Raw genomic sequence first — 27,171 nt, 5'->3', positions numbered from 1 at the left:
TTTAGATTTTTCTTCTGTTCACCCACTTTGCATTTAGTTAATTGATAAATATAATCTATTAACATGTCTATTTTTGAAAGCATTCTTACTTTACAGCATTTTTTCACACCTGCCTAAAACTTTTGCACAGAACTGTGTATGTGTATATATATATATATATATATATATATATATATATATATATATATATATATATATATATACACACACACACAAACCTGTAGACCTCAGATCTACTATATCATTATCCTGCACTTTTTACGGTCCAATAATAAGAAGCAATGGCTATAAAATGGAAAAAACCAACATTGTTAAAAATCATCTTCCTTTACAAAATTGGCAACAGCCCAAATGGTTATATTTCTAAGTCAGAGGTAAGAATGTAACTAATTCACTTCACATCTAAATAAAAAAATACATTTTAGTCTGGTAGACACATGTTTTAAAAATCTTTTTTCCATTAAAACCTTTGTACCATTACTCCCAATTAAGAGTTCTGTGGGACTGTGATTCCACAAGAGTTGTGTTTGAAACAGTTGAGAAATGGCATCCCATCATGTCTCAATTACACCCAGCTGTAACACAAAAGAAACTTTCATTGTTAAACACAAAAAAGCAACAAAAATCAACTTACATTTTAGTATGTACCTTTACAGCAGAAATAACTCATGCTTCAATACTTCAACAAGGAGTCAAGCAGTAAACCAGGCAACCCACAACTTCAGCTCCAGCAACTCTGTTGCTTTGGCAGCAATAGGCTACTGAATCAACTGTAACCACTACAAACACATCTAGTGTGTCAGCGAGACATGGCTCACTTTAACCACCATTATTGCACTGAATACTGTGGAGCAGCTTAACCAAGTATTACAAAATGAGTTTAGCATGTCATTTACTGGCAAAATACCACAACTAATTTAATAACATTGTTATTTATTTGAAGTTTAAATTCAGATCTACTGTAAATAAATAAATAAAAATAAATAAAATAAAACAAAATAAAAAAAGGAGTTGCACATTTCCAGGACAAGTAGTGAAAGGAGGGACACAACAGAGCACTATTTTCATATTTATTTATTTTTTCACCTACAACTGCATCGGGAACAAGAAGTACTGTAGATTTGCCAACCTACAGTACACACAACGAAAAGGATTACCAAGCTTGCTTTATTAAAGCACCAAAGAATTCAGTCGGTCAATAATTGTGTGCTTCCAAAAAAAAAAAAATGGGAGGAATGTGTGTGGCTTTTGAAGAGGAGTGACACCACTTTCTAAAAACACAGCTCTAAATACCGTGCCACGCTGACAGGCACGCATGTAAAACCTCAGTGTAAATCAGTAACAACACACCACAGCCACCGTGCTGAGAGACCAATTCTGCCAAATAAGCTCCCTGCCAACAAACCATGTCAGAGTGATAAACTGCACTGTATCATGGCTGTAGTTTTGTTACTGGTAATTAATCACCCTTAAATCCAGAGCTGTCTCTATTGCTGAATTAGAAAAATAAGAATTTCATCATTAAAAAAAAAAAAAAAAAAGGAACAGTTAAATTTGCCTGAAATGCAACAGTTATGGAAAAGAAAAGGGGATAAAGAGAAAAAAAAAACCACACAGGGAAAAGAAAAAAAATGTCCGCTCTAGTGCACTAAAGGTTTGAGATCTGTCCTCTAAAATCACTGCAGGAAGAGCAATTAAACCAAAAAAAAAAAACAAAAAAAAAAAACACATGCACACAACACACAACACACAACTAGTGCTCTGGCTTTTCTGTTCCGTACCACATTGTTATTGCTGTGTTACCCGTTTGACAATGTGGGCAATAATCCTTACACTATAAGTGCATGTGGGGACGTGCAATGCCAGATTTTTCGGAAACCCTGCTACTTACTCTTTAAACTTATTAACACTATTCTTTTTTGTAGTCGCACCAAGCCATTCTAATATACTGCAGAGGAAAACACGTTCATTATTTTGTCTGCTTGCTTACTAGACCCAGTCTACACTTACTTTAGACGACACACACATGGATAAACATACTGTACCTCTGTGTTGGATAGTAAAAGTATGCATGTTAAAACTTCCAAAATTAGAGAAAAGGTTAGCTAGTTTAACCTCATGCAACACAAGCTGCACCTGAAAACACTTCATAGTCTGAAATAGTGACAGGTAATCAAAGTATAGCCTAAATAAATACAAATTACACTAGGGGTGTAAATCTTTTAGAGTTTAATAAAGTTAAACGTTAGTAAAGTGTCAAACGTTTTTCATTTTGCTTAATCGTTTAAACTTTGTCAAAAATGTGCAGATCAAATATTAAGAAGCGGCTGACTGCAAATAACGACTACTCAGTTTTTTTTTATTAAAGTAAAGCGCTTTGCTGGACACACTCTTACAATCGTTATGACGAGTAACTATTTAAATTAATAAAAAGAGGAGTCGCTTCGGCATTTAAATGAAAAAATAAGATTTACGATTTAAAAGCTCATTTAGTGGGTTCACCAATTTTACTATTAACACGTTTCTCAGTTGTGATTGAGATACACGAATGGATTAACAGGTATCAATTGCATTTAAGGAGAGTAGAAAGCTGATGTAAAAGACCTACTTATAGACATATGTGGTAATTTATAGAAAACTATATTTTAAAATGCTCAGAGCCATTGCAGCCAACGCACTTCCCAAGAAGGCCGACTTCCAGTTTTCTCATGCCGTTGAGACCGCACAGAGGGGGATGCATACTACCCCCCTTACAGCGTCTTTTCAAAATGTTTATTTTATCATTTAAACTATATCTTTTTTTAAAGTTTTAACGTTTATTAAAATTAAACTTATTAAATCTAGCACCCCTAAATTATACAACAGGAAACTATTGGTAAGAGGCTGTTATTTAATGGCACTGCTACAATAACACAATTTCCTCTTACAGGAATCTACTGTCCGTTTTGCAGTGTTTAAGGTAGGGCTGCGTTCGCTCGCTAGCCAGGTTCGTCAGGCTCATTCATGCACTGTGTGTTTGTTTTTTCTCTGTTAACAGAAACCGTTTGTCAATGTGTGAATACTATAAAATCACACATTAAAATGTCACTCATGCAAAATTCAATCTTTTGATTTGTATAATGTATATTACATAAACAAAAGCTGTTGTATCGAAATCCACTGCCAAATCGTTATACGTAGCAACTCTACATGGCACAGCTGCTGTGTACGGAGCAGGGTATAGTATCCAATGCACTGGGGGGTACCTATAGTGGTTGTAATGCTTCAGTCAAATATGTACTAAACACCTTACACGACAGTGTAAGAGAAGTGCTATGGTAGAGTATGTTTGAAACATACTAAATATACGCTAACACTCATTTTAATTTTGAAAACTGAGCACCGTCCGGCCCCCCGCCCGCCCCCTCCCCCCGGCTTTGTTTTGCCTAAGTTCGCTGCAGTTGGTGCTGCTGCAATGCAGGCTTACTGTATACAGTATCGCAAGCAACATCAATTACATGTACATAAGCAACGTGTATTTTTGTTCTCTATAACGTATTTCTAAACTACACGTGATTGTTTTATTCCATTTATATGGCTTCTCTAAAATAGGATTTTCAATCAAATATAAAAGTAGTAGCTATGGTGACAAAATTATGCAAATTAGTACCATCTAAGGTTCAAACATTCCTTCGGTAATGTGTTCTGAAGCTTCGAAGGTCAAAATGTACCCTTCGTTGCAGCCCTAGTTTAAAGGCAGCAGTTTTGCTCATAGCAGGTACACTTTGCATTGCTAGGGGCAGCTGGAAAGATCAGGATCATCTGTGCCAAAGGAGGAACTTAATGTCTGAACATGCGCGCACACACACACACGACAGTGCTGCTGATCCATTTATACAAGAGCTGGAGGGTTAGAGCTGGAGGGTTAAAGCTGCCCCCCCCCCCCCCCCCGAGACATATGGGCAGTAGTAATAAAGCCAAGGATAACACACTCTGCATTAAAAACAGACTTTTTGCAAAGGTTAGAAAAACACACCAGGTTAACTCAGTGATATCAGTCATCCCGTTTCAGCCTACTGAGCAGGAACCTACGCTGCCCTAATAACACACCCACAGACTTCAGCAAAATAAAGGCAGCACATGACCTATACATCTTGGGTTCAAGACAGAAGCATTATGCAGGTTAACATTTATAGCACACTGCTCATTACTTTGTAACACTAAATTATTCAAAATGTGTTTCACTATCTTGACACCTTTAACTACAAACTAAAAAAAAATGGCTTGGAGGAAGTGAAAAAGGACAAAGACCACATGTGATCAAGGTTCAATGATTTTACAGTTCTGTTAGTCACACGCCACAGTACCACCAAATAAATTAAGTATTTGTTACTTTAAAAAGAAATATGCTACCTGAATTCAAGATCGAACGCAATCTTGCAAAATAAAAAAAAAAACAGAACAATATTAAAAGTAGACCTATAACAGGTTTTGAGCAGGCTTTGTTAGATTTGTAAGCTTTTTGCCTTACATTGTAAAAATAAAACATTTAAAACAGCTTTACATCAAATTTGATGAAACAGTTCATTTTTGATGGACAACACCTGTAATGGAACTTAACAGAGAATCTTAGAATCCAGATGTGTACCAAATATGTAGAAAATAACTCTGCCTGCTGTCTCAATCATGCGGAATGCTAAAAAGGTCACACAACCTCAATCTGATGTCAATGTACTCTAAAAGTGTTTGATTACCCACTGAATTTCCATAGCACTAAAAACATGAAGTCTGCATGAGCAGTCAAAGCAGCAGCCTGGGATATCAAACATTCTCCTATTACAGAAATGCTTAATTAAAAAACACACAAGGAGGCTTTGAATTAAAACTACTGCACCAGGAGGGTGCTTGAATCAGGTTTACCATCGGAGTTCCATGCCGACATCACCTTCGACACTGTTGCTTGTGAAACATCAGCAAGTTGAGCTGTCTTGGTCACCGAAGCTCCTCTTTCAGCCATGCTAGCCATAATTATAGGCAACCAGGCCTGTCCAGCATTTTTATACATGACCCTAAGCATGCTGGGATGTTATTTGCTTAATTAACACAAAAGCCACACCTGTGTGGAAGCCCTTGCTTTCAATATACTTGGTGTCCCTCATTTACCCAGGTGTTTCCATTTTTTTGTCCTATCTATCTATACACCCAGTGCTCCCTCTATAAGGCTCTTGATTATAGCTCCTACAGCATGTCCCCCTATTCCCTATACTAGTGAGTCATGCAATATTTCTACAGTAAATACAGTACCGGTGTTCTTCAAACTGTAAACAACTTCTCAGTCCAACTTCCGTTTTTGTCTCTCCCTTTTGATACATTATCTGAACTGAAGAAAAGCTATGCTGGCACTTTATAACAGACATCTTATTCAACATTCGTTTTATAACTAAATAAATATTAGGCCTATTACGTGGTTCTTTCTTAATGTATTTACTTTTTTGCTGCGAGAGGAGCTCCAGCTTTCTACAGGAGACAAGATGCTTCAGCCCGACTCTGGCAGCCGAACCTGGGGCGAGCCCATTCCCTCTTCCCCTCTCCTTCTCACACTTGGTTTGTTTGTCTGTCGCTTCGAACTGAACTCCCGACCGCCGTTTAGCCAGGCTATTTATAGTTTAAAAATTGTTAATTAAAATGATCCAAGAGTGGGAATGTTTTTTTTTTTCTTTTTTGTAAAAAATATAGCGTTGATTACATGGTGCTTTATGCAAGGTTAATTCACGGAAAGTTACATTGTTGCTTCACTATATGTGCATTATAGAGAGGGAGTTAGAGAGGGAGCACAGTTGGATCAATAATCAGGAAGTGGAAGCTGCATCACACCACCCAGGCACTGCCAAGAAAAGGCCGTCCCTCAAAACTCAGCGCTCAAACAAGGAGACTTGTGAGAGAAGACACAGAGAGGCCAACAATCACTTTGAAGGAGCTAGAGTTCGGTGGCTGGGAGTGGAGTAATGGTGCACCAGTCAACCATATCAAGAGCTCTGCATAACACTGGCCTGTATGGGAGGGTGGCAAGAAAGAAGCCGTTACTCAAAAAGTACCATCTGAAAGCACGTCTGGAGTTTGCCAGAAAGCATGAGAGTGACCCAGCTGCGATGTGGGAAAAGGTTTTGTGTTCAGATGAGACCAAGATAGAGCTTTTTGGCCAAAACTCAAAGCACTATGTGTGGTGCAAACCTAACACTGCCCATGCCTCAAGACACACCATCCCTACAGTGAAGTATGGTGGTGGCAGCATGATGTTGTGGGGATGCTTCTCATCAGCAGGGACTGGGCATCTTGTTAAAATTGAAGGAAGAAGGGGCTCCCGAGTGGCGCATCCAGTAAAAGCACTCGCTAGAGTGCAGGATGCGCTCTATAGCCTGGACGTCGCCGGTTCGAGTCCAGGCTATTCCACAGCCGACCGTGGATGGGAGCTCCCAGGGGGCGGTGCTCAATTGGCCGAGCGTCGTCCGGGGGGAGGGAGGGTTAGGTCGGCCAGGGTGTCTGCGGCTCATCGCGCACCAGCAACCCCTGTAGTCTGGCCGGGTGCCTGCGGGCTTGCCTGTAAGCTGCCCAGAGCTGCGTTGTCCTCCGACACTGTAGCTCTGAGGCGGCTGCACGGTGAGTCTGCAGAGTGTAAAGAAGCGGGCGGCTGATGGCACACGCGTCGGAGGACAGCATGTGTTCGTCTTCGCCCCTCCCGAGTCAGCGCAGGGGTGGTAGCGGTGAGCTGAGCCTAAAAATAATTGGGCATTTCAAATTGGGGAGAAAATAATAAAAAAACTAGGACAATGATCCCAAGCACAATGCCAAAGCAACATTGGAGTGGCTCAAGAACAAAAAGGTGAATGTTCTACAGTGGCCCAGTCAAAGTCCTGATCTCAATCCCATTGAGAATCCGTGGCACTATTTGAAAATTGCGGTCCACGCGCGTCGTCCAACCAACCTGAACAACCTGGAGCAAATCTGCCAAGACTGGGCCAAAATCACTCCGACACTGTGTGCAAAGCTGGTACATACTTACCCCAAAAGACTTAAAGCTGTTATTGCAGCGAAAGGTGGCTCTACCAAATATTAATGTGTGGGGGTTGAATACTTATGCAAGCAAGATATTTCAGTTTTTTATTTTTCTTAAAAATATTTCTCAACATAAAACCAATGTCACCTTACAATAATTGTTTTTTGAGTTTCAGTGTTTTTAAATAAAATATCAAACAGAACGAAATTTCAATGTACCATCTGTAATTCAGTAACTCCTCGAGAAGCAAGCGAAGTGCTCTCCAAGACGGAGTTGACCACCAGACACAATATGAAATCACATGTATTACTTGTCATGATGCATGTGCATCAACATATGAAATGAACAGAATAAAAGAAAAGCATAGGCAAGTGTATATTAATAAAACTATAATAATAAACTAACTGACAAACTAGGGCTGCAACAAAGGGTACATTTTGACCTACGGAGGTTCGGAACACATTACCGAAGGCAGGTTCGAACCGTCGATGGTACTAATTTGTGTTAGGTACTTAATGTTGACAAAACTAAATTTATGTTATTTAGCAAGAAATGCACTAACTGTGTTCTTAATCCTGTCTGCAAAATGAGTACTTTTAGTAAGGTTGAACTGGAGCAAGTAGAGGTTTATATACCTGGGTATTTGGCTGGATTGTGCCTTAACTTTTAAAAGTCATATTGATAAATTACAATCTAAAGTTTGTTCGAGACTTGGTTTCCTCTACCACAACAAGTCATGCTTTACACGCTCAGCTAAGCACTCGCTGGTCCAGATGTCTGCATTTCCTATTTTTGACTACAGTGTTGTTTTTTATAAAACAGCCTCTAAAGCTGTTCTTATGAAGCTGGATGCTTTATATCATTCTGCCATAAGATTTGTCACTGGTGCTCCCTACCGCTCTCATCACTGTGATCTTTACACTCTTGTCAATTGGCCTTCACTTCACACAAGAAGACTGATTCATTTGTATGGACTAATATATAAAACACTGATTGCGAAATCGCCATTTTATCTGAGAAATGTATTAAAGATCTCCGTCTCTTTTTATAATTTGCGATCTATCGCTTTTATTAATTTGGATGTTCCCAGTGTCCACTGCTGCTGGGCATGCAGCATACTGAGATGAATTGGCTCATGACTGGAATGAATTACAACGTAAGCTAAAACTGCCTGGCTTTGTTTCTGAGGGTGTTTTTAATGGCCAGCTTGACTCACTGTTGACTGACTCCTGTACCTGCCGGATGTGATTTTATCTGTGATTTACATGCATTTGTTTAATTATGTAACACAATTTTTGTTCCTGGGTAGTAAGTGTTATTTCCTAATTGCTTATGCCTCAAAAGTATAGAAAATGGCTATTATTCCCCACAAACTTTGCTTTTGTGACCAGGGCAGTGATATTTTGAAATTTACCTATTTCCAATGAGAAAACGGGCGAATTTGTGTCTTTTCGTTCACATAAAGTCAGAAAAAAACAACATATGAATCCAAATGAACATGTATTTATACTAAAATAATACAAAAATGACTACAAAAGATTTAGAAGCGAGTAGTTTTTCGAGATTTACGATTATACTGTAAATCACTTTCACGAATCAGCCCCCAAATGTAGTCTCCCATCATCTTCTCGTTATACTGTCCTTGGTAGCGGCGTTCAAAGTCCAGTATATCCTGGTGGAAGCGCTCGCCTTGCTCCTCCGAGTACGCTCCCATGTTCTCCTTGAATTTATCAAGATGAGCATCAAGGATATGGACTTTGAGGGACATCCTACAGCCCATTGTGCCGTAGTTCTTCACCAGAGTCTCAACCAGCTCCACATAGTTTTCGGCCTTGTGATTACCCAGGAAGCCCCGAATCACTGCGACAAAGCTGTTCCAAGCCGCTTTCTCCTTACTAGTGAGCTTCCTGGGGAATTCATTGCACTCCAGGATCTTCTTTATCTTTGGTCCGACGAAGACACCGGCTTTGACCTTTGCCTCAGACAGCTTAGGGAAGTCTTGAAGGTACTTGAAGGCTGCCGACTCCTTATCTAGAGCTCTGACAAATTGTTTCATAAGGCCCAATTTGATGTGCAGTGGTGGCATCAGCACCTTCCGGGGGTCCACCAGTGGCTCCCACTTGACGTTGTTCCTCCCCACAGAGAACTCGGTCCGCTGTGGCCAGTCCCGCCTGTGGTAGTGCGCCTTGGTGTCCCTGCTGTCCCAAAGGCCATATCCTTGATGCTCATCTTGATAAATTCAAGGAGAAAATGGGAGCGTACTCGGAGGAGCAAGGCGAGCGCTTCCACCAGGATATACTGGACTTTGAACTCCGCTACCAAGGACAGTATAACGAGAACATGATGGGAGACTACATTTGGGGGCGGATTCGTGAAAGTGATTTACAGTATAATCGTAAAGCTCGAAAAACTACTCACTTCAAATATTTTGTAGTCATTTTTGTATTACTTTAGTATAAATACATGTTAATTTGGACTCGTATGTTGTTTTTTTCTGACTATGTGAACGAAAAGACACAAATTCGCCCGTTTTCACTTACTACCCAGGAACAAAAAAAAAAATAAAAAATTGTTACACACTGTTATTTGTCTGGTTTTCTTTCATGTTTTGTGTACTTTGTCATGCTGTAACATTGTTCGCCTCTTGGCCAGATCGTCACTGCAAATGAGAATGTTCTCAATTGACCTACCTGGTTAAATAAAGGTTTAAAAAATATAAATACATAAAAAATAAAATAAAAAAAATAATTTGCATAATTTACTGGTGATGTCACCATAGCTACTTGTTTACATTTGATTGAAAATCCTATTTTACAAGTAATCCATATAAATGGAATAAAACATTAACATGTAGTTTAAAATATGTTATATAGAACAGTAATCATGTTTTTATTTAAATAAAAATACACATTGTTTATTTACACGCAATTGAAGCTGATTGCGACATATACAGTAAGCTTGCATTGCACAACTGCAGCGAAAAGTAAGCTATATTTACCAGTCACTGTACCAAGCAGGTTATCAGTTGCATTTTACTACTAATAACAATAATAATAATAATAATAATAATAATAATAATAATAATAATAATAATAATAATAACTTACACTGGTCAAGTGACCCCAGAGATTGGTTGTACCTCCATGATAGATCAGCAGTCGCTTGCAGTTTGCATTCAACATTTTTTGTGGTCGTCTGGACATTTAACAAAAAAATCCCAAACAGCAGAGGGGTTTCCGAGACATTTCCTTCAATACAGCTTACGCTATTTTCTGTCGAGATGGCAAATTAAGAAATTAAAGGTTTGCCTCTGGATAACCCGAGCTGGAGCGGGGAAGATGGTGCTCTGTTTTTTTACTTAAATTAATTAGTGTGTGTATATTTTGTATGTTTCAAACATATTCTACCATAGCACTTCGTCTTGCGCACTATGTATTTAGTATTTTAAATGAAGCACTACCACTGCTGTAGGTACCCCCCCAGTGCTTTGGATACTATACCCTGCAGCAGCGCCATATAGGGTTGCTACGTATAACGATTAAAATAAAAATACACAGTGCGTGAATGCCACCTGACGAACCTTTGAAGGTTTAAAACTACGAATTCCTGGCTAGCGAACGAACCTTCGAACACAGCCCTAAGACAAACTAACGTTAATAAACTGTCAAACTAAATTAACACAGCACCCCTAAACACGTTAAACACCAAATTGCTCGGGACTTGTGTCTGATTCAGGGTTATTTTTTTTCTTCTTCCAAGAGTTCGAACAATTTCCAACTTTTTGTAGAATAGTTGTATTGTAATGTGAACTTTTGTTTGTAGGGAACTGGCTTCAATACAATAGTTGGAATACAGTATTTGGCAATCTGTAACTATTTAGGACTAATAATAATAAAAAAATAAGAGATTAAAAAAATGTTCATTGCTTTTGTTACTGGGTAATGGTTTTTTAATAAAATATTTAATTAATTTAATAATCCTTAAATTCTGCTTGCTTTGACTCATTTAATAGGATCTGGGATTGCAAAAAAAAAAAAAAAATTATTCAAACTGCTCCCCAAATGACTTCTTGTTTTATGTTTCTTTTCACTGCGTGTTTAGTTTTATTTGTGGCCATGAGTCAGTTAGTACTGACAGTCACAGTGGTGCCCCCCCACCCCCAATAAGCAAGTTTTTTTGCAGGTAATGTAATGTATGTGTAAACGAATCCACGTAGAAGAAACGCTTCTGAGCATGCCAGCATGTGAAGCACTTTTGGTTGCGACGTGGTAAGTAAATTGATTAGGCCTATACATCATGTATGAAAGAGTTATTATACATATCTTGGTTGCGATGTGGGCAGCAAGTCAATTAATAACAAATCCACATACATGCATGAAAGAGATATTCTACATATTCAAGTAGACGCAAAATAAAATGATCAACCGGAGAATGTGTCGCTGTGGAAAGTTCCGTTGCAGGAAAGGGTACTGTTTGGAAAAATTACGCTATAGTTGTATTCACTGAAGAATGCAAATCTAAGTGGCTATGCAAAGTCATGTAAAGTTCTGATTAAATATGACAGCAAAAAGTGAAATGCATCAATGCAGCTGCGGCACACTGGCCAGGGACTGCTGCATTTGCCAGAAGTAATGCTACGTAATTCATACATTGTAACCTCAACAGCAAATAAAAAAAGATAATTATTTCTTTCTTAATTTACCGTTACGTTTACATGGGAAATTCATGAGATTTTACAAAAAACAAGGCGAAGGCAAAGTTACGGCAGAATATGAAAATTGGAGAGTGCTATATTTAAATGGCAATATATTTATCAAATGTGTCTTGAAACATCAGGATTTGTTTGAATTAGTTTTTTATACCATGCTCTATAAAAAGCGAACTTACTATCCCTTTAAATTGTTAACTGTTACTGTGAGGGAAGTTTTTTTTTTTTTTACTTTTTTTTTAAAAAGCATTTTAACTCTAATGATCGTCAATCATCGTTAGAATTTGCACGATAATCGATGTCAGTCAGGGTTCAATTTACAACACATTATATATATAATGTATTTATTTATTTATTTATTTATTTAATCTCACATCACACAGAGCTTTTTTTCATTTGCCATTTTTTGAAACGGTCACGCAAATTCTGGTGAGACGGTAAGTAAGTGCAAAGTATTTGTCGTTTGTAACGAATACGAACATCTGATTTTTGTATCCGAATACATGTCAAAAAATATTCCTTCTAATATTCAGATATTTTTCCCCCGCACTAATTATAAGTGGAAAGATTACCTGCGATTCCTGGAAGACAAAGGCTTGTTGCACTTGACAGTGTCATTCGGTTTTCTATACATGATGCCGGCATATATGCATGGACATGTTTGTTGCATTTCCGCTGTGCTACACGTTGCACAATGGGATACACCCACTTACAATTTACATACAACCATTGGATAATGGAACTAATCCTTTTTTTGACTTGCTGATGAATACATGTGGCGGATTACAAATTAAAACATCATTTGGCATGATATTATTATTATTATTATTATTATTATTAATAATAATTTGTTTATTTAGCAGACGCCTTTATCCAAGGTAACTTACAGAGACTAGGGTGTGTGAACTATGCATCAGCTGCAGAGTCACTTACAATTACGTTTCACCCGAAAGACAGAGCACAAGGAGGTTAAGTGACTTGCTCAGGGTCACACAATGAGTCAGTGGCTGAGGTGTGATTTGAACTGGGGACCTCCTGGTTACAAGCCCTTTTCTTTAACCACTGGACCACACAGCCTTATTATTGCTGTATCGCGATACATAGGCCATGGATCGTATATCGGATCGTTTTATAAATGATCGCGATGCATCGATATTCAATGAATCATTACACCCCTAGTAGTTAGAGGGTCTTATAGATGCCAAACTGAAACAACTCATAATCCTGACACCATTGAAGTACCTTTTCCAGAATCCAATGGGCACTAAAGCCCTATTTTTCTCGCATCAAATAATCTGGGATGGAAGTAGTACTTTGATTAATTTCTGGTTTTACTAAATCAGACACACCCAAGTTTGTTACCTATACACTGTGGCTAATCAAGCTCATATTAAAACCTGGAATGGGTGAAACTGCTACACAGTAAGTTTTATTTCCATCCCTAAATAAATGCTAGTAATTTGGTTCTGTACCAGGATAAGAGTATCACATAGTGTATTTCTATACTCTGTCTCTGGACAGATCTCATCGGTACTGCAGCTTGTGCAAGCTTTGGGCCAGACAACAGCTGCTGGGAAATGATTTTCTAGCAATTAGTGATCACTTGAAAGATGCACAGTAAATGATTACTGCTATGGTTGTTCTTGCAACGTGCTTCCTGAAATGCTAATAACTAAAATCATTTTTACTACAGGCAGAAAATTTCCTAATGCAAATACAGACCAGATATTGGCAGTATGTCCAAGCTCATACAACAATAATGTGCAAAAAGAGCGACATGACAGGTTTATAAAATAAAATATTAAAAACTCAGGATCAGTGGCGTAGCTAAGGGGGTGGTTTTAGGGGTATAAACGCACCCCCGAAATGAATTATTCAACTACGCGGGACCAAAAAGAAATAGCCATGTGCAAAAATCTCAATCCATCACCAGCAACTCCGCACCCCCCCCCCCCCCCCCCCTTCCCCAAATCAAGCTTACTCATTTCCAATAAGCAGAAGTGACCAAGTACCTTGCACGTTCTGGGAAAATTTAATTACATTACTGCAGCAGCAACAGTGAATGACGGATAAAGAAGCTTGGTGTGGTACTATATTGGATTTCAGCCAGATGACAACAGCAATCTAGTTGAAGGCAGACAGCCAAAATGTCAAGAGTTTAAAAGAAGTGAAAAACAAGGGAGGAAACACCACCAATTTATTGAAACATCTTTAATATCGCCACCCCGATCACTTTGCAGAGGTGAACTTTTTTCTTTTACTGTAGTTTCTTCAGTTCTTTTAGTTTAAGTGAATCCCAGTGCGTATTACTTATATGAAAAAAAAGGCACTGCAAATAAAATAGGAATGTGCTAAAAGCTGATCAAAAGGGAGTTCATTGATGCTTGTTCATTTCATCATTGCAGTGCATTTGCTATAATGTGCAAAAATATACTTTGCAGACATGTTATTAAAACTACTGCATGTCAAATGTTTTAATATTCTTTGGATTTTGTGGTACCGTATTGTAAGTGAATGTAACGTGACAGCTGTGAAACTCCTGTGTTTTGAATTGGAATTTGTATGCATGAGTGGTGGAAAGACCAGGATGAATACAGACTTCATTGCTATCAGCTTCCATAGTACAGATAACAGGATCAATGTGATGCTTCACCTGCAGAGGAAAGCACAGGACCTTAGAAGCTTGAGTCACACTGCAAAAGTCCACCAATGACGACGGCTGCAGGTTCAGCATGAAAGCGATTTGTATTTATTATAAAAGACTGGCTCTACCTCCGCTACACTCCCCTGCCTCCAGAGCCCGCTCCTTCTCCACCCTTGCTCCGCAGTGGTGGAATGACCTTCCAACAGATGTCAGGACTGCCCAGTCCCTGACCACATTCCGGCGCCACCTTAAGACTCACCTCTTCAAATTGTAGAGTTGGTGGCAATGAGCTTTGAATACACTGCAACTTGTTTTCAGCATTAAATTTATATACACACACACACACACACACACACATACACACACACACAACTCCTAAGCTATTGGAACCCTTGATAAAGATGAGCAAAAAAGGCTGTATAAACACAGGTAATGAGCTATATTTTATGCTCAAATATATGGGAAAACCATATTCTTTTATTCTAATACAATTGTTCAAAGAGTTTTTTATTAACAAGTAATAAAAAATTCTCAAAAAGATAGGTGTCAGAATTATTGGCACCCCTAAAGATTCTTAAAAATAAAATCAAACAATTAAATATGCATTAACATTCTACTTCTTTAAGTTCATCTCAGTCTTAAGGAACTGTATTGTGGCCTTTCATGGCTTCCTGTTTCACTGGGGTATAAAAATGAGGTAACACGCATATGAAATGCATTTGTCATCCATCACCATGGGGAAAGGCAAAGAACTCACAAATGAAAAGAGACAAATAGTTGTTGACCTTCATAAAATCAGGCAATGGGGACAAAATAGCAAAAAAAAAAAATATATACCACTTACCACTATTAGGGCAATAATTAAGAAATTCAAAACCACTGGAACAGTGGTAAACTTGCCTGGTAGAGGATGCAAGTGTATCTTGCCCCCACGCACAGTGAGGCAGATTGTTCGGGAGGCAAAGGGAAATCCAAGGGCCACAGTTGGAGAATTACAGTACTCGGTTGCATCTTGGGGTCACCAAGTCTCCAAATCTACAATTAGATGCCACCTCCATGCCAATAGGCTATTTGGAAGGGTTGCCAGAAAAAAGCCTTTATTGAGATCAACCAACAAACGTAAGCGCTTGGAGTTTGCTAAACAGCATTGGCACTTCGATTAGAACAGGGTGCTATGGTCAGATGAGACGAAAATACCAAAAATTCTAATTTCAGAAGGGGTTAACAATTTGGAAGAGTGGTCCCTAAGGTTCTTATAGCAATACTAACATTTTAGGACCTGCAACCCTACAGGGTTTTGGGTTGGGCTGAAGTTCAAATAAAACTCATCGCTTACCCCTCATCTGGCAACTTGCCAAAAGGGAGTTAGGTGCTCCTGGTAATTTCCTTTCCTTGAAAGCCCTATTCATTACGAGTCGAACGAGGTGCTACACATGATGGTAGTGTCTAAGTTGAGCCCAGGGTGATTTTTCTGGTCAGGGTCACTTCAGGTTGACAGGTCACAGCTCAAAGTGGAAATAAAAAATATTTTTATATACGCTTCAGTATCTATACTCTGTAATTAGTCCTTATTAGTTTAGCGATTGTCTGTTATGGCCTATAACACCCATTTTTGTCATTTTGCCTGTGATCACAGGCCACAGACTGTCACAGAACAGCAGACCACTGACAGTGACACTGAAATCTTTTCAAAGATGATAAATTACAAACATTACAATAATGTGCAGTAGACATAAGGATTGATAAGATGGCATTGCAGGCAAGACAACTTCAGCAATGAATATGGAAAAATAATCATTTCTTTACTCACCATTACGTCAGTGGTACACATTTTCTGATGCAGTAAAGTTTGGATAGTTGTTTGTAATCCAGAAATACAGGTTTACATTCTAATATGGTAATGCCACAACAACTATTTACATGTTTTGTATCCTGATGATGCACAAACAATAATTTAAGTCTCTATAATTTTAAGAGTGCTGATATTATGACCGTAAGTTTCTGTCAAAAATAGTAATGTAACTGAAATACTGTAACTTACTTACTCGTTAGGTAAGCAAGGAAATTAAGAAACAGACAACCTACAGACCACAAAACGATTTCCTCTGAGTGGGCGTTCAATAGCAGTTGTTTTGTCCCCGCCTGTGTTGTTTTAGGTGACAAATTTTTCAGCAGCATGATAATTGCTGCATGAATCAGTCTTTCTGATAACCATGATCTTAAATTGCATCATACCTTCTTCGTAATCCCTTTGATTCTTGACCCTCTTTTCCAGATGATCACTGCAGCTAGTTATTCATTTTCATTACTGTATACTGTACTCAATACCCACTTTCGCAACAGCCTTGACTTGACAAGGCGAGTTGTATTTTCTATACCAGTGTGTGTGTGTGTTTATGGTGGTTTCCTATAAAACCTCAATTATATATTTATTTAAAAAATAAAAATTTGGACGTGCACTGAAGGTACCGCATCTGACTTTAACCTGACTCGTTGCTTTTTTCTAAATTATTTTTTGTTTTTTCTTCATCTCACAAACCTGTAGGCCAGACATACAGGCCGAGAATTGTTTCCCTTTTGAAACGTCACGCGGTACAAAAAGGTCATGTTTTTGGTAGGCGTGGTCCATGATCCACATTTTAATCACATTTTAGTGGCTTATAAAATGTTTTTTTTTTTTTTTTTTTAAATAATGCTAACATGCTTAATAAACACTGCTGCATCTATTTCAGCGATAAAAGATACACTAACAGTTACACAGTACAGCGCTCCCTTGTTACTTCACCACCTGACAATTACAAATCATGAAATATTGAGGACGGATAATTAGCGAAAGGTCTTTACATGGCAAAGTATAGTACAAATTTGCTGTCAAACATAACTCAACTGTGCAATTACAATTGCCCAATGACTTATCAAATTGTAAAAAATATGAGGGAGCACCGTGCTAAACACTGATAAGAAGATATCAATTCCCAATTGGCTTGTAAAAATAGTAATTTGCAATTACTCTTTGACAACTAGGAAAACCTGAAAAACAAATACAATATTAGATTTTCTATAATATGGAAATGATCTTCATATCACACCATGGTGCCAAATTTGCAATTACTGGATAATTTAGTACAGGGATATTTAAACGTCACATTCCTGCTTACTTTGATAACCTTAACTCTTGGGGGGGGGGGGGGGGGATGTAGCCAGATTTACATTCGGGGCTATATAGTTTAGAACCACAGTGGCATTCTAGCACCACCAAGCAATCAACAGGAGTTGTTCATGCATTTGCACTGTATTGAAACTGAATTTTACAAAATACATTTGCATTGCTACAGTGTGCATGCAAAACACAAACCAGTCGATATGAAAACGTATTTTGATAACCCATGCTTATTTCTTAACAGAACAGATAACATGCACAGTGAGTCTGTTCAAAAAACGGAAATGCTTCATTGAGAATGTATACAGCATCAGCCTTTGCGGTTAAAACTCCATGCTGCCTTTAATGTGGTGGCTTTCAAATTTAGATCACCTGAAAAAGGTTTAAGAAACCACAGCAGGGTGTGAGTTTTCACCTCTGAAAACTGGGTATAAATCCATATAGTAATTAACAAACTCAGTCCATGCACACAGCTGCAAAAAAAATAAATAAAAATACTGTTTGCTTAAGCATTTTATCTTTGTTTGTGAGAAGTACGAGAGTATTCGTTTGTGCTCTCGTTACACAGACACCAAGGATGCTGCATGGCTCTTATGTCATCAGCATTTTATTTTCATGGCATAAGAAACCTTGATACGGTAACAGGAGCCGAGGGGAAACAAATGGAATTAATTTACTGTTTTGTTCTACCACAAGCATGATACCCCCACTGAACTGGTACCACAATTTCACCTGTGTCGTGTGTGTTTGTGTAACAGCTCAGTCTCTCTCCAGAATCACAAAACCCAAGACAAAAAATGGTACCTTACAATCACCTTGTGGTCAAGAACTACACAGGCCGTTCACCCCAAGGTGGCAGATTTGTGGCAGTATAAAGAGCCATTTGGAGAAGCATAGTACCATTGTTGGCACACTATTAATTATATACATAATCTGTACTTCAACATGAATCCACAACAAATACCTTGTCCATGTTACAAAATGTTAAAATCCATCACAACGGATTCATACAAAACCAGTGCTCACACATACAGATGGTACTCCTAATCACACAGTATCTGAAAGGTTCCAGATTAGAATGTCTGCATCACCAACACGCCACTGCATCTCCAAATGTTTTATTAATTTTATTATTTTTATTTTTATTTTTATTTTTATTTTTATTACTTATTTCTTAGCAGATGCCCTTATCCAGGGCAACTTACAACTGTTACAAGATATCACATTATTTTTACATACAATTACCCATTTATACAGTTGGGGTTTTTATAGAGCATGGTATAAAAAACTCATTCAAACAAATCCTGATGTTTTAAGACATGTTTGATAAATACATTGGCATTTAAATATAGCACTCTCCAGTTTTCATATTCCTGCCGTCACTAGCCCTTGCCTTTTGTGTAAAACCTGACAAATTTCCAGCGTAAACAAACCCATTACAATCCAAAGAATTTACATTCAACGCAAGACTGCAAAGGAGAGGATAGGAGGAAACCTTTCTTTTAAATCTGCAAAAGCCATAAATCAGAAAGAATTTGCAGCAATAGCAGACATGAATACAGTTAATTGGTGTGCAGCTCCAGGTGAATTACACCTGTAAATTGACAACCATGTGACTCAAATTAGTTTCAGAAGCCAAGAACCGGATCAGATAATTACTTTGTTTTTACTTTCTTTATACACTTTGCTGCAAGAAGCATCAACCTTTGGGGTGATCCCCTCTATTGTGTGGAAAATAAATAAATAAAGATCACATGTCTACTGTACTGAATCATATGAGTTATACCTGGCTTGTAATCCGACAAACCAAAAATGAGACCCCAAAACAATTCCCAAATCTAACCAGACAGTTTCTGCACGATATAATGTTTTCATTAACTGCAGAAGATATTCCTAGGTCAAAAACACAATTAATCTCGCCGAGTTGCTGAAGGTACTGAGTGATAGAGTAATCCAAACTGGGGTGTGTTGAATTGTGAGATTGATGCAAATTTTGTATTACGTATACGGCTCCAGACCTACAGGACAGTATAAATTGGCAATTAGCGTCTTAGAACGCCAGCCGTCCAAGGGCAGTCAAAGTGAGGACCTTTTCCAAATCCCTCCCAGTTGCTACTAGAGGCCTCATTCCAACGCTTTACATTATGTATATTTAAGTAACATTATTAGGGTGGTGTTTTAACTGGATGATCCACTGTTGTGATTAGTACCAGGTGAGTGTGGAATAGAGGTTGATTTGCAATTTGATTGGTTTCCATACAGCTTTTGTAGTTGTGTTCTCCTATTGAAGTGCATTGAAACTATTGTATTGCTTAAGTATTGTCTTATCGCAGTTTAGCAGCTGTTAACCAGTTCCCTTGCAAAGTGAGGGTGCGAGGAGAGGCTGTTGGAGAAAATCCAAACCTAGCAGCGCTCTGGAAGACACCAACTACTAGACAGACCTGTACCCTCCCACTACTACTGCACCTCTCTGTCTCACCTGTCCGGCTATGACTGTCTCTCACATTACTGTTCTGTCCTCTCGCTCCCGTCCTCTCACTCCCACTGCTCCCCTACCCCCTCTAACCTCATCCCTCTGCCTCCTCTGTCCTATTTCTCAATCTCTCTGCTGCCTTTGACACTGTCGATATCTCTATTCTCCTATCCTCTCTCGCTGACCTGGGAATCTCTGACACTGCTCTGGCCTGGTTCTCCTCCTACCTCTCCGACCGCACCTACCAGGTAACCTGGTGCGGTTTAACCTCCACATCTCACTCTTACTCAGCAGGAGTCCCAAGGATCAGTCTTGGGTCCTCTCCTGTTCTGTCCCTACACCCGCTCTCATCGCATCCTATGGTTTCTCATACCATTTCTATGCTGATGATGCTTAAATCTTCCTCTCCTTCGTACTCACCTACCGATGCCTTGACCAGACTGCACCATGCTACTTCCAGACCCTCATCTCTCCCTACACCCCCACCCGACCTCGCTGCTTCGCCTGCAGTAGAAGACTGGCTGTACCTCTTCTACGCTCCCCTGCCTCCAGAGCCCGCTCCTTCTCCACCCTCGCCCCGCAGTGGTGGAACGGCCTTCCTACGGATGTCAGGACTGCCCAGTCCCTGACCACCTTCCGGCACCTCCTCAAGACACACCACTTCAGACAACACCTGTAAAACTCAACTCTTCCCTTCTGGACAATATAGCACTCTGTCTTTAATGCACTTTAACTTGCACTTATCTGCTCCCTATTTTACTGTATTTAATCCTGCACTTAATCCAATCCATAGTATCTAACCCTGACGTAATTATCAACACTTATCTGCTCTTGAACTGCCCCGATATCAAATCGTACTGCATTTTGTATTTGCTGTTATTAGGTCTGAATTAATTGTGTTTTGTATCCTGCTCTTAAATGTACTGTAATTCTTGATATATATTTTAATTTGTATACAACTGCAAGTCGCCCTGGGTAAGAGTGTCTGCTAAGAAATAAATAATAATAATGTACACACTGGATATGTTGAAAGAGACTGCAAACATGGAGAAGTTATTAACTTTCCTGAACGAAGAACATATTGAAAAATGAATGCTTCTGCACTGGAATATGATCTTATCCTAACTGTACACTTCTTCATGGATAGCTAGGCTAAATTATCATCTATGGAAACAATCCATCCTTAATCCCCAAGCCTACACATGTGCTAAGGTGCATAATGGTGAGCAATTCAATACTGCATTTATGTTCTGGAACATTAAGCCACTTCCACAAGTAATCCATAAGGCTCTATGGGCGATATGGCATTACAGGACTCGTTAGAAGTTATTAGTATAATAAATTTAAAAAAAAAAAGAACACTATGACCTACATACACAGAACATACATGTAAAAACGTGAAGTCGCGTTCCCATTCAACAGCGTCTTTTGATCTGACACCTAAGACGGCAAGAGCAATTTGGTTGGCCAGAATAATGGGTGCAATAATCAACCGCGCCGACAGATTCGGCTGCATCATATAAGGCAGAATGTCACAGACAGACAATATCCACATGGCCATGTTTAGAAAGGGCACTAGTGCTGCGCTGCAACCGCGTGGAAACAGACAGAGACAGACAGACAGAGGGACAGGTTCCACCATATTTCCCCAGATTCTGATACTCTCAGCAACCTGTGGTAAAGAACATCATATCTATGTTTTTCATTCATAATAAGCGGTTCTTTAAACATAGAGCTCTAAAGTGTGATATACTAACAACTCCACTATATGGAGTCCCAGGCTACTATTAATTACCACAATACAAGTTGTTCATTAATTACCTGAAGCATAGCAGCCTTGTCCAGGAAGGAACACCAGTTTAAGATTCCTACAATTTAAATAAAACACTGCATCCTTCTTTGCAGAGGGTGTGACAGATTATCTTCGTGTCATCCCTTTAATGACACCACAGATATACTGCATGTGTTCTGCCACTACAACAATAACCATGTGAATAGTTGTCAGTTTTTCTTTTGCAGCTTACAAAAAATAAAAAAAAGGGGTGTCGAGTTTAAATGTAAAACCAACACTTCAGTTTAGTTTACTGCTAAACCTATACACTGAACTCCAATACTACCACACGGTACAAAATAAAATGTCCCACATGGTCCACAGCGAGCAGAATTATTATTTTTTCTTAAAATAAAAACACAGTACCTTAAAATGGTAAAGAACAAAATATTTGCAATTTAATATCTACAACTACAGTATGCATCAACACTACTTGAAGACAGCAGTCTGGTTCCGTCTTGGATTTTATCCATATAGAAGGATTAACTCGTCATATGCACAATGCTCCCTGCATTTATCCCTTAAATGTGAATTACTTCTGCTTCTTGTGTGAGTGTTGAAGCTTTTACTGCAGCTCTGGATTTGAAGTTAAACTGACCTTGTTCTACGGCATGTCCCCGGTGCAGCAAAATGTGTGGGTTTTAGAGGTTTCCTCATCCAGCAACATTCGGTTTTGCACCTTTTTGTGTTAATGAACCTTCTATACAACTTAAGTTTTGCTAGCGGTAACCATGGTAACAGCCTGGTACAGCAACATTGCGTGGGGGCTGTTGGTAATTACTTTTTACCTCTGCTGCCTACAGGTGCTAGTCATGATGCAAATAAATAATTAAACTAGCAGGCTAGTTTTTTTTACCATCTTTTAGATAATCTATTTCATATGCCTGTAACATTTGCAAAGTTAATTTATTAGCAAAAGTTGTTATTTGGGGATTTATTTATTTTTTTAACCAGGTGATTTATCTTCTCAGAGAGGCCAAATATAAGGTGAACATTTATCACTGTGATGTGATGCTTGCACTCAATGTCTGCCTGTACATTACCTGCTCTGAGGATAAACAAAGCGTTAGGCTATAGCCTTCTTTGCTGTCACCAGCCCTAACCAGTCATCACTCAAAATATAACTCACTTTTTGTACCTCCGGCTTGTGGTTTTTTGTTTTTTTGTTTTTTTTTAAATCAATGTATTATCAATTTATGGGCTCCTGTTCGAATTTCTCATCCATATAGAACTTGCCAAACTGGTGCAAATTGGAGTCCATGTGATGACAATTTCAATATTGCCACAGGGAAGAGCAAACTTCTTTTCATTTGTATTGCGGTTGTACAGTAATACACAAATAGATGGACACTGACTGCTGTCTCTTCTTTAAATCAACTGCAATCCAAATTGTCAGCTTTCTGTGTGAATTTTACTTATCAATAATTCTTTATTTGAAAACATGTCTGCCTAACTCACCGACATGCATAAATGCAGAATTCGTATTTAAAAAATAAAATATGGTCACATAAGCATTAACCATGTAACAAGGTTAGTTTTTAACACATATCGTCATTATCATCATAACATTTTACAAACCTATATGAACAGATGTAAATATATTGCATAAATGGACTCTGTTCATCTTGATTTCCATCTCTCTCAGATTTACCACATTTTGGATCGCTGGGTCTAAGATTTGAGATGGCTTAAAAACAGACAAGGTTACAAAAAATAAGATAAAGCCTCTAGCGTTTTGAATGTTATGCAAAATCAAATACCGTATAGCAGCATAAAATACCAAAACAGGAAGACTGGTTAATATATTGGACTCGACCACACAGTTATGTACAGACATTCAACATATAGCTACTGGATGTTAAATCACAAGTTGTTCCAAAATACAGACTTAAAAATTGACACTATCTCTGGATTAGAGTCAAAATATAACTCCTTACAGTAAATTTGGCAAAGATGACCGTTTTTCAGCATTGAACATGTTGTATGATAAATCTTCTGCCCATGAGGTGATAATAAAACAAATTAAAATAATAATTTTAAAAAAAAAATGTATCTATTGTGATAAATATACATCATGTCGAACGTCAACCCCAAACCGAAAACAAGTTTACATTTAAAATTACAAAATTAGTCGACCAGCACTTTTCAAACATTCTCAGTCCTGTAGACAATGGTGCCTGGTGATATGAACACAGTTGGCTGGCATATCGACACCCAAACCACGGCCTGGTCATTAAAAAAAAACACATTTGGTGCAAGATGGGTTTTTTTTCTTTAATCATTAAAAATAAACACACACACAACCACACTCTCGTGTACGTCGGCGCTATAATAAACATTTCTATAGGTTATCTTTTTCGGTTTGAGCGTTTGTCAGATCCCTGTAACCAAGTACTAGCCCAACTGCGCAGCAAGCATACAGCTTCCACTGCGAACTGTGATACCATTAAAACAAATGATTGTAGAGGGGGTACCAACACAAGTTACTTCAGATTTAACACTACACCCCACAGAGGGAGAAAAAAATAATTGCAGAACTACGTGATTCAGTGTTGTATCCCCTAAAACGAAGCGTTTATCTAATTTAAAGTGTTTATTTCCTGAAATAATAAATGTGATCAGGGTGCGTTGAACGGATCAAGCCTCTAACACTGTGCCCAGATCAGCAGGGATTAGGGCAAGTCAAGCCAAACAAAGCGCGGCCTGCACTATGGGCCACTGTGGGTGAAGCCTCGGGCTTTCCTATCGGTGGCTAGCTGACTTGCACGGCCCTCAGCCCCCCTACGCCAACGCAGGCCCACTGGGGTTCTGTGTTACACTAAACGTTGGAGACACTTCTTTCTAACATGCCACCTTTTGTTAGACGTGTAAACATATCTTTTCTTACCTCTTTCTCCGTTGTTCCTCTCTGGCTGTACCGGGCGCGGCCTCGACACTCGCCTGGGTCTTCTGTTGGCTGCTCTGACGGAGTTCATTTGGGGAGTTTATTATTTTTAAGAAAACAATTTGAACCCTTCCCTCTGATTTTCCAGAATTATTTCTTACTAACAAAACAATAAATACAATTCCTCTAACGTGAAATCCCTGCCTCATACACCGAGGAATGATTATTTTTTGGGTGTTATTTATATTTGTCTTAAAGATCCCCCCCGTACTCCTCGCTGTCAGCTCCGTGTCTCACTGGCAGGAGGAGCCATTGACTCTGGGGGAGACACACACAGACACACACACACAAAATTCACACGGGAAGACTACCAGCCAATCACCGTCTGTGTTTCATAGTTCCGCGTGTTGACGGCAAATCGGAATGCCTCTTTTAAAATGATTGGTGGGGTTCTGAATGAGATACGAGAAAGTGGAAATCAAAATGCAATACACAAACATTGTACACTGTTGGGGTTGGTCGCATTCGGTGGCCCTTTTAGGCAAATGAGGCTACTTTAATCTGCGTTGCCACTGCCTAAAACTGGAGACGTGACTCTGAAAGCACACGTCTGCAGTAAGTAGTATCTACGAGTTGAGTTAGGGACTTGACATACCAGTGAAAAGCAAGCAGCCCTTGTTCTTCTTGCACAGAAACAGAAACACAATGGGGAATTCTTGCCAAAAAGTAACATAATTGATAGAGAATTGTCTTTCCTTTAATAAACAAAGGAAAACGTTGTGTGTCACAGTTAGGGGGTAGAGGTATATTTGTTAAATGCACAGCAATCTGTATTAATAAGGCATTACCACATGAGTAAATGCAAAGGGATACTTTTTTAAGTTCACCTTATTATTTTGACTGCTTTTGGCTTATTATTGCGTTTGTGAGTATTTTAACAACATTTCTATGCTTCACATGACTAAACAGTAAAAGGCACACATTTTGAAGGACTACCCAGAACATTGCAAGTGCCAATAACCTGACAAAATAAGAGTTAAGATACAGCAAAAATTATCAATACAACAAATACTCTGTGGAACTTAGAATACTATGCATTTCCTAATTGCAATAGTACAGTGATAGTGTATTTTTTCAATTGCTTTAAAGCTACATTATTACTATTGTGGAGTAGTGGTTAGGGCTCTGGACTTTTGACTGGAGGGTTGTGGGTTCAATCCCAAGTGGGGGACACTGTTGCCGTACCCTTGAGCAAGGTACTTTATCTAAATTGCTTCAGTAAAAACCCAACTGTATAAATGGATAATTGTATGTAAAAAATAATGCAATTGTATGTAAAAATAATGTGATATCTTGTAACAATTGTAAGTTGCCCTGGATAAGGGCATCTGCTAAGAAATAAATAATAGTACTTAGAGATGTGTATAGGCCATCTATTATTATTATTTTTTTTTTGTGATTTTTTTGTTTTGTTTTTAATGTAGTGACAGTTACACAATTTAAGATTTTTTTAAATTGTTGTTATTGTTATTTATTTATGTAAGTTGTTTCAGTAAAATTGCTGAAATTAGTAGTCACAATTGCCATGTTTTATTGCAACTACCATCAAGTGTGAATTCTACTTAAAAAAGATAAAAAAAAAAAAAACAGCTGCACATTTTGAGAATGAAATATATTTCATCTGTTGTGAACAGCGTCCACTCTCCACTCTGTTAGAATTAAATACATTCCTCACAGGGGTTGACTACTGTACAGCTACTGTACAGTTTTGTTCTTATGCCCTCCAAAATAGCTTATACCTGTCTTGTAAAGCCGCCTGGTGTTTGTTCAAGTCACCAGGCCATGGTCGATCAGCATACAACTCCTGCTCTCACTCCTACGATGTTGTAAGGAATACAAGAATGGCCCCAGTGTCTTTCCTGTATTAGATAGAACAGCTACTCTATGCATCACCCACAAATATTCGAATAACCAGACTACCCTTGGGCCAGTGGCACTGGAACCATTTTTAGAATGGGGGTGCTGAAAGCCATTGAACAAAACTGTAACCCCTATATATTGACAGAAGCCATGCAAAGCCAAGGGGGTGCTACCGCACCCCCAGCACCCCTAGTTCCAGCACCTCTAGTTCCAGCACCCCTAGTTCCAGCACCTCTAGTTCCAGCACCCCTAGTTCCAGCACCTCTAGTTCCAGCACCCCTAGTTCCAGCACCCCTAGTTCCAGCACCTCTAGTTCCAGCACCTCTAGTTCCAGCACCCCTAGTTCCAGCACCCCTAGTTCCAGCACCTCTAGTTCCAGCACCTCTAGTTCCAGCACCCCTAGTTCCAGCACCCCTAGTTCCAGCACCTCTAGTTCCAGCACCCCTAGTTCCAGCACCCCTAGTTCCAGCACCCCTAGTTCCAGCACCCTTGCCTTGGCCTGGTGATTTACAATTGGA

At 38.9% G+C, this 27,171-nt stretch overlaps 1 protein-coding gene across 2 annotated transcripts in view; it reads right to left on the bottom strand.

The window, feature by feature from the left end:
• Positions 1 to 25,079, bottom strand: part of LOC117403423 (F-box only protein 11) — a 45,661-nt gene extending 20,582 nt beyond the window's left edge. For both annotated transcript variants that reach the window (XR_009328757.1, XM_034005563.3), the window contains exon 1: positions 24,737 to 25,079. Coding sequence is in view for 1 of the 2 variants with exons in the window: in XM_034005563.3 (XP_033861454.1) it covers positions 24,737 to 24,824 (88 nt within the window). In the remaining variant the exon portion in view is untranslated. The remainder of the gene's footprint in view (positions 1 to 24,736) is intronic.
• Between the last annotated feature and the right edge of the window lie 2,092 nt (positions 25,080 to 27,171).

This window comes from Acipenser ruthenus, chromosome 5 (assembly GCF_902713425.1).
Source record: "Acipenser ruthenus chromosome 5, fAciRut3.2 maternal haplotype, whole genome shotgun sequence".
NCBI lineage: Eukaryota > Metazoa > Chordata > Actinopteri > Acipenseriformes > Acipenseridae > Acipenser > Acipenser ruthenus.
Note: the sequence above shows the minus strand (reverse complement) of the source record. Positions and strands in the feature narration are given on the sequence as shown.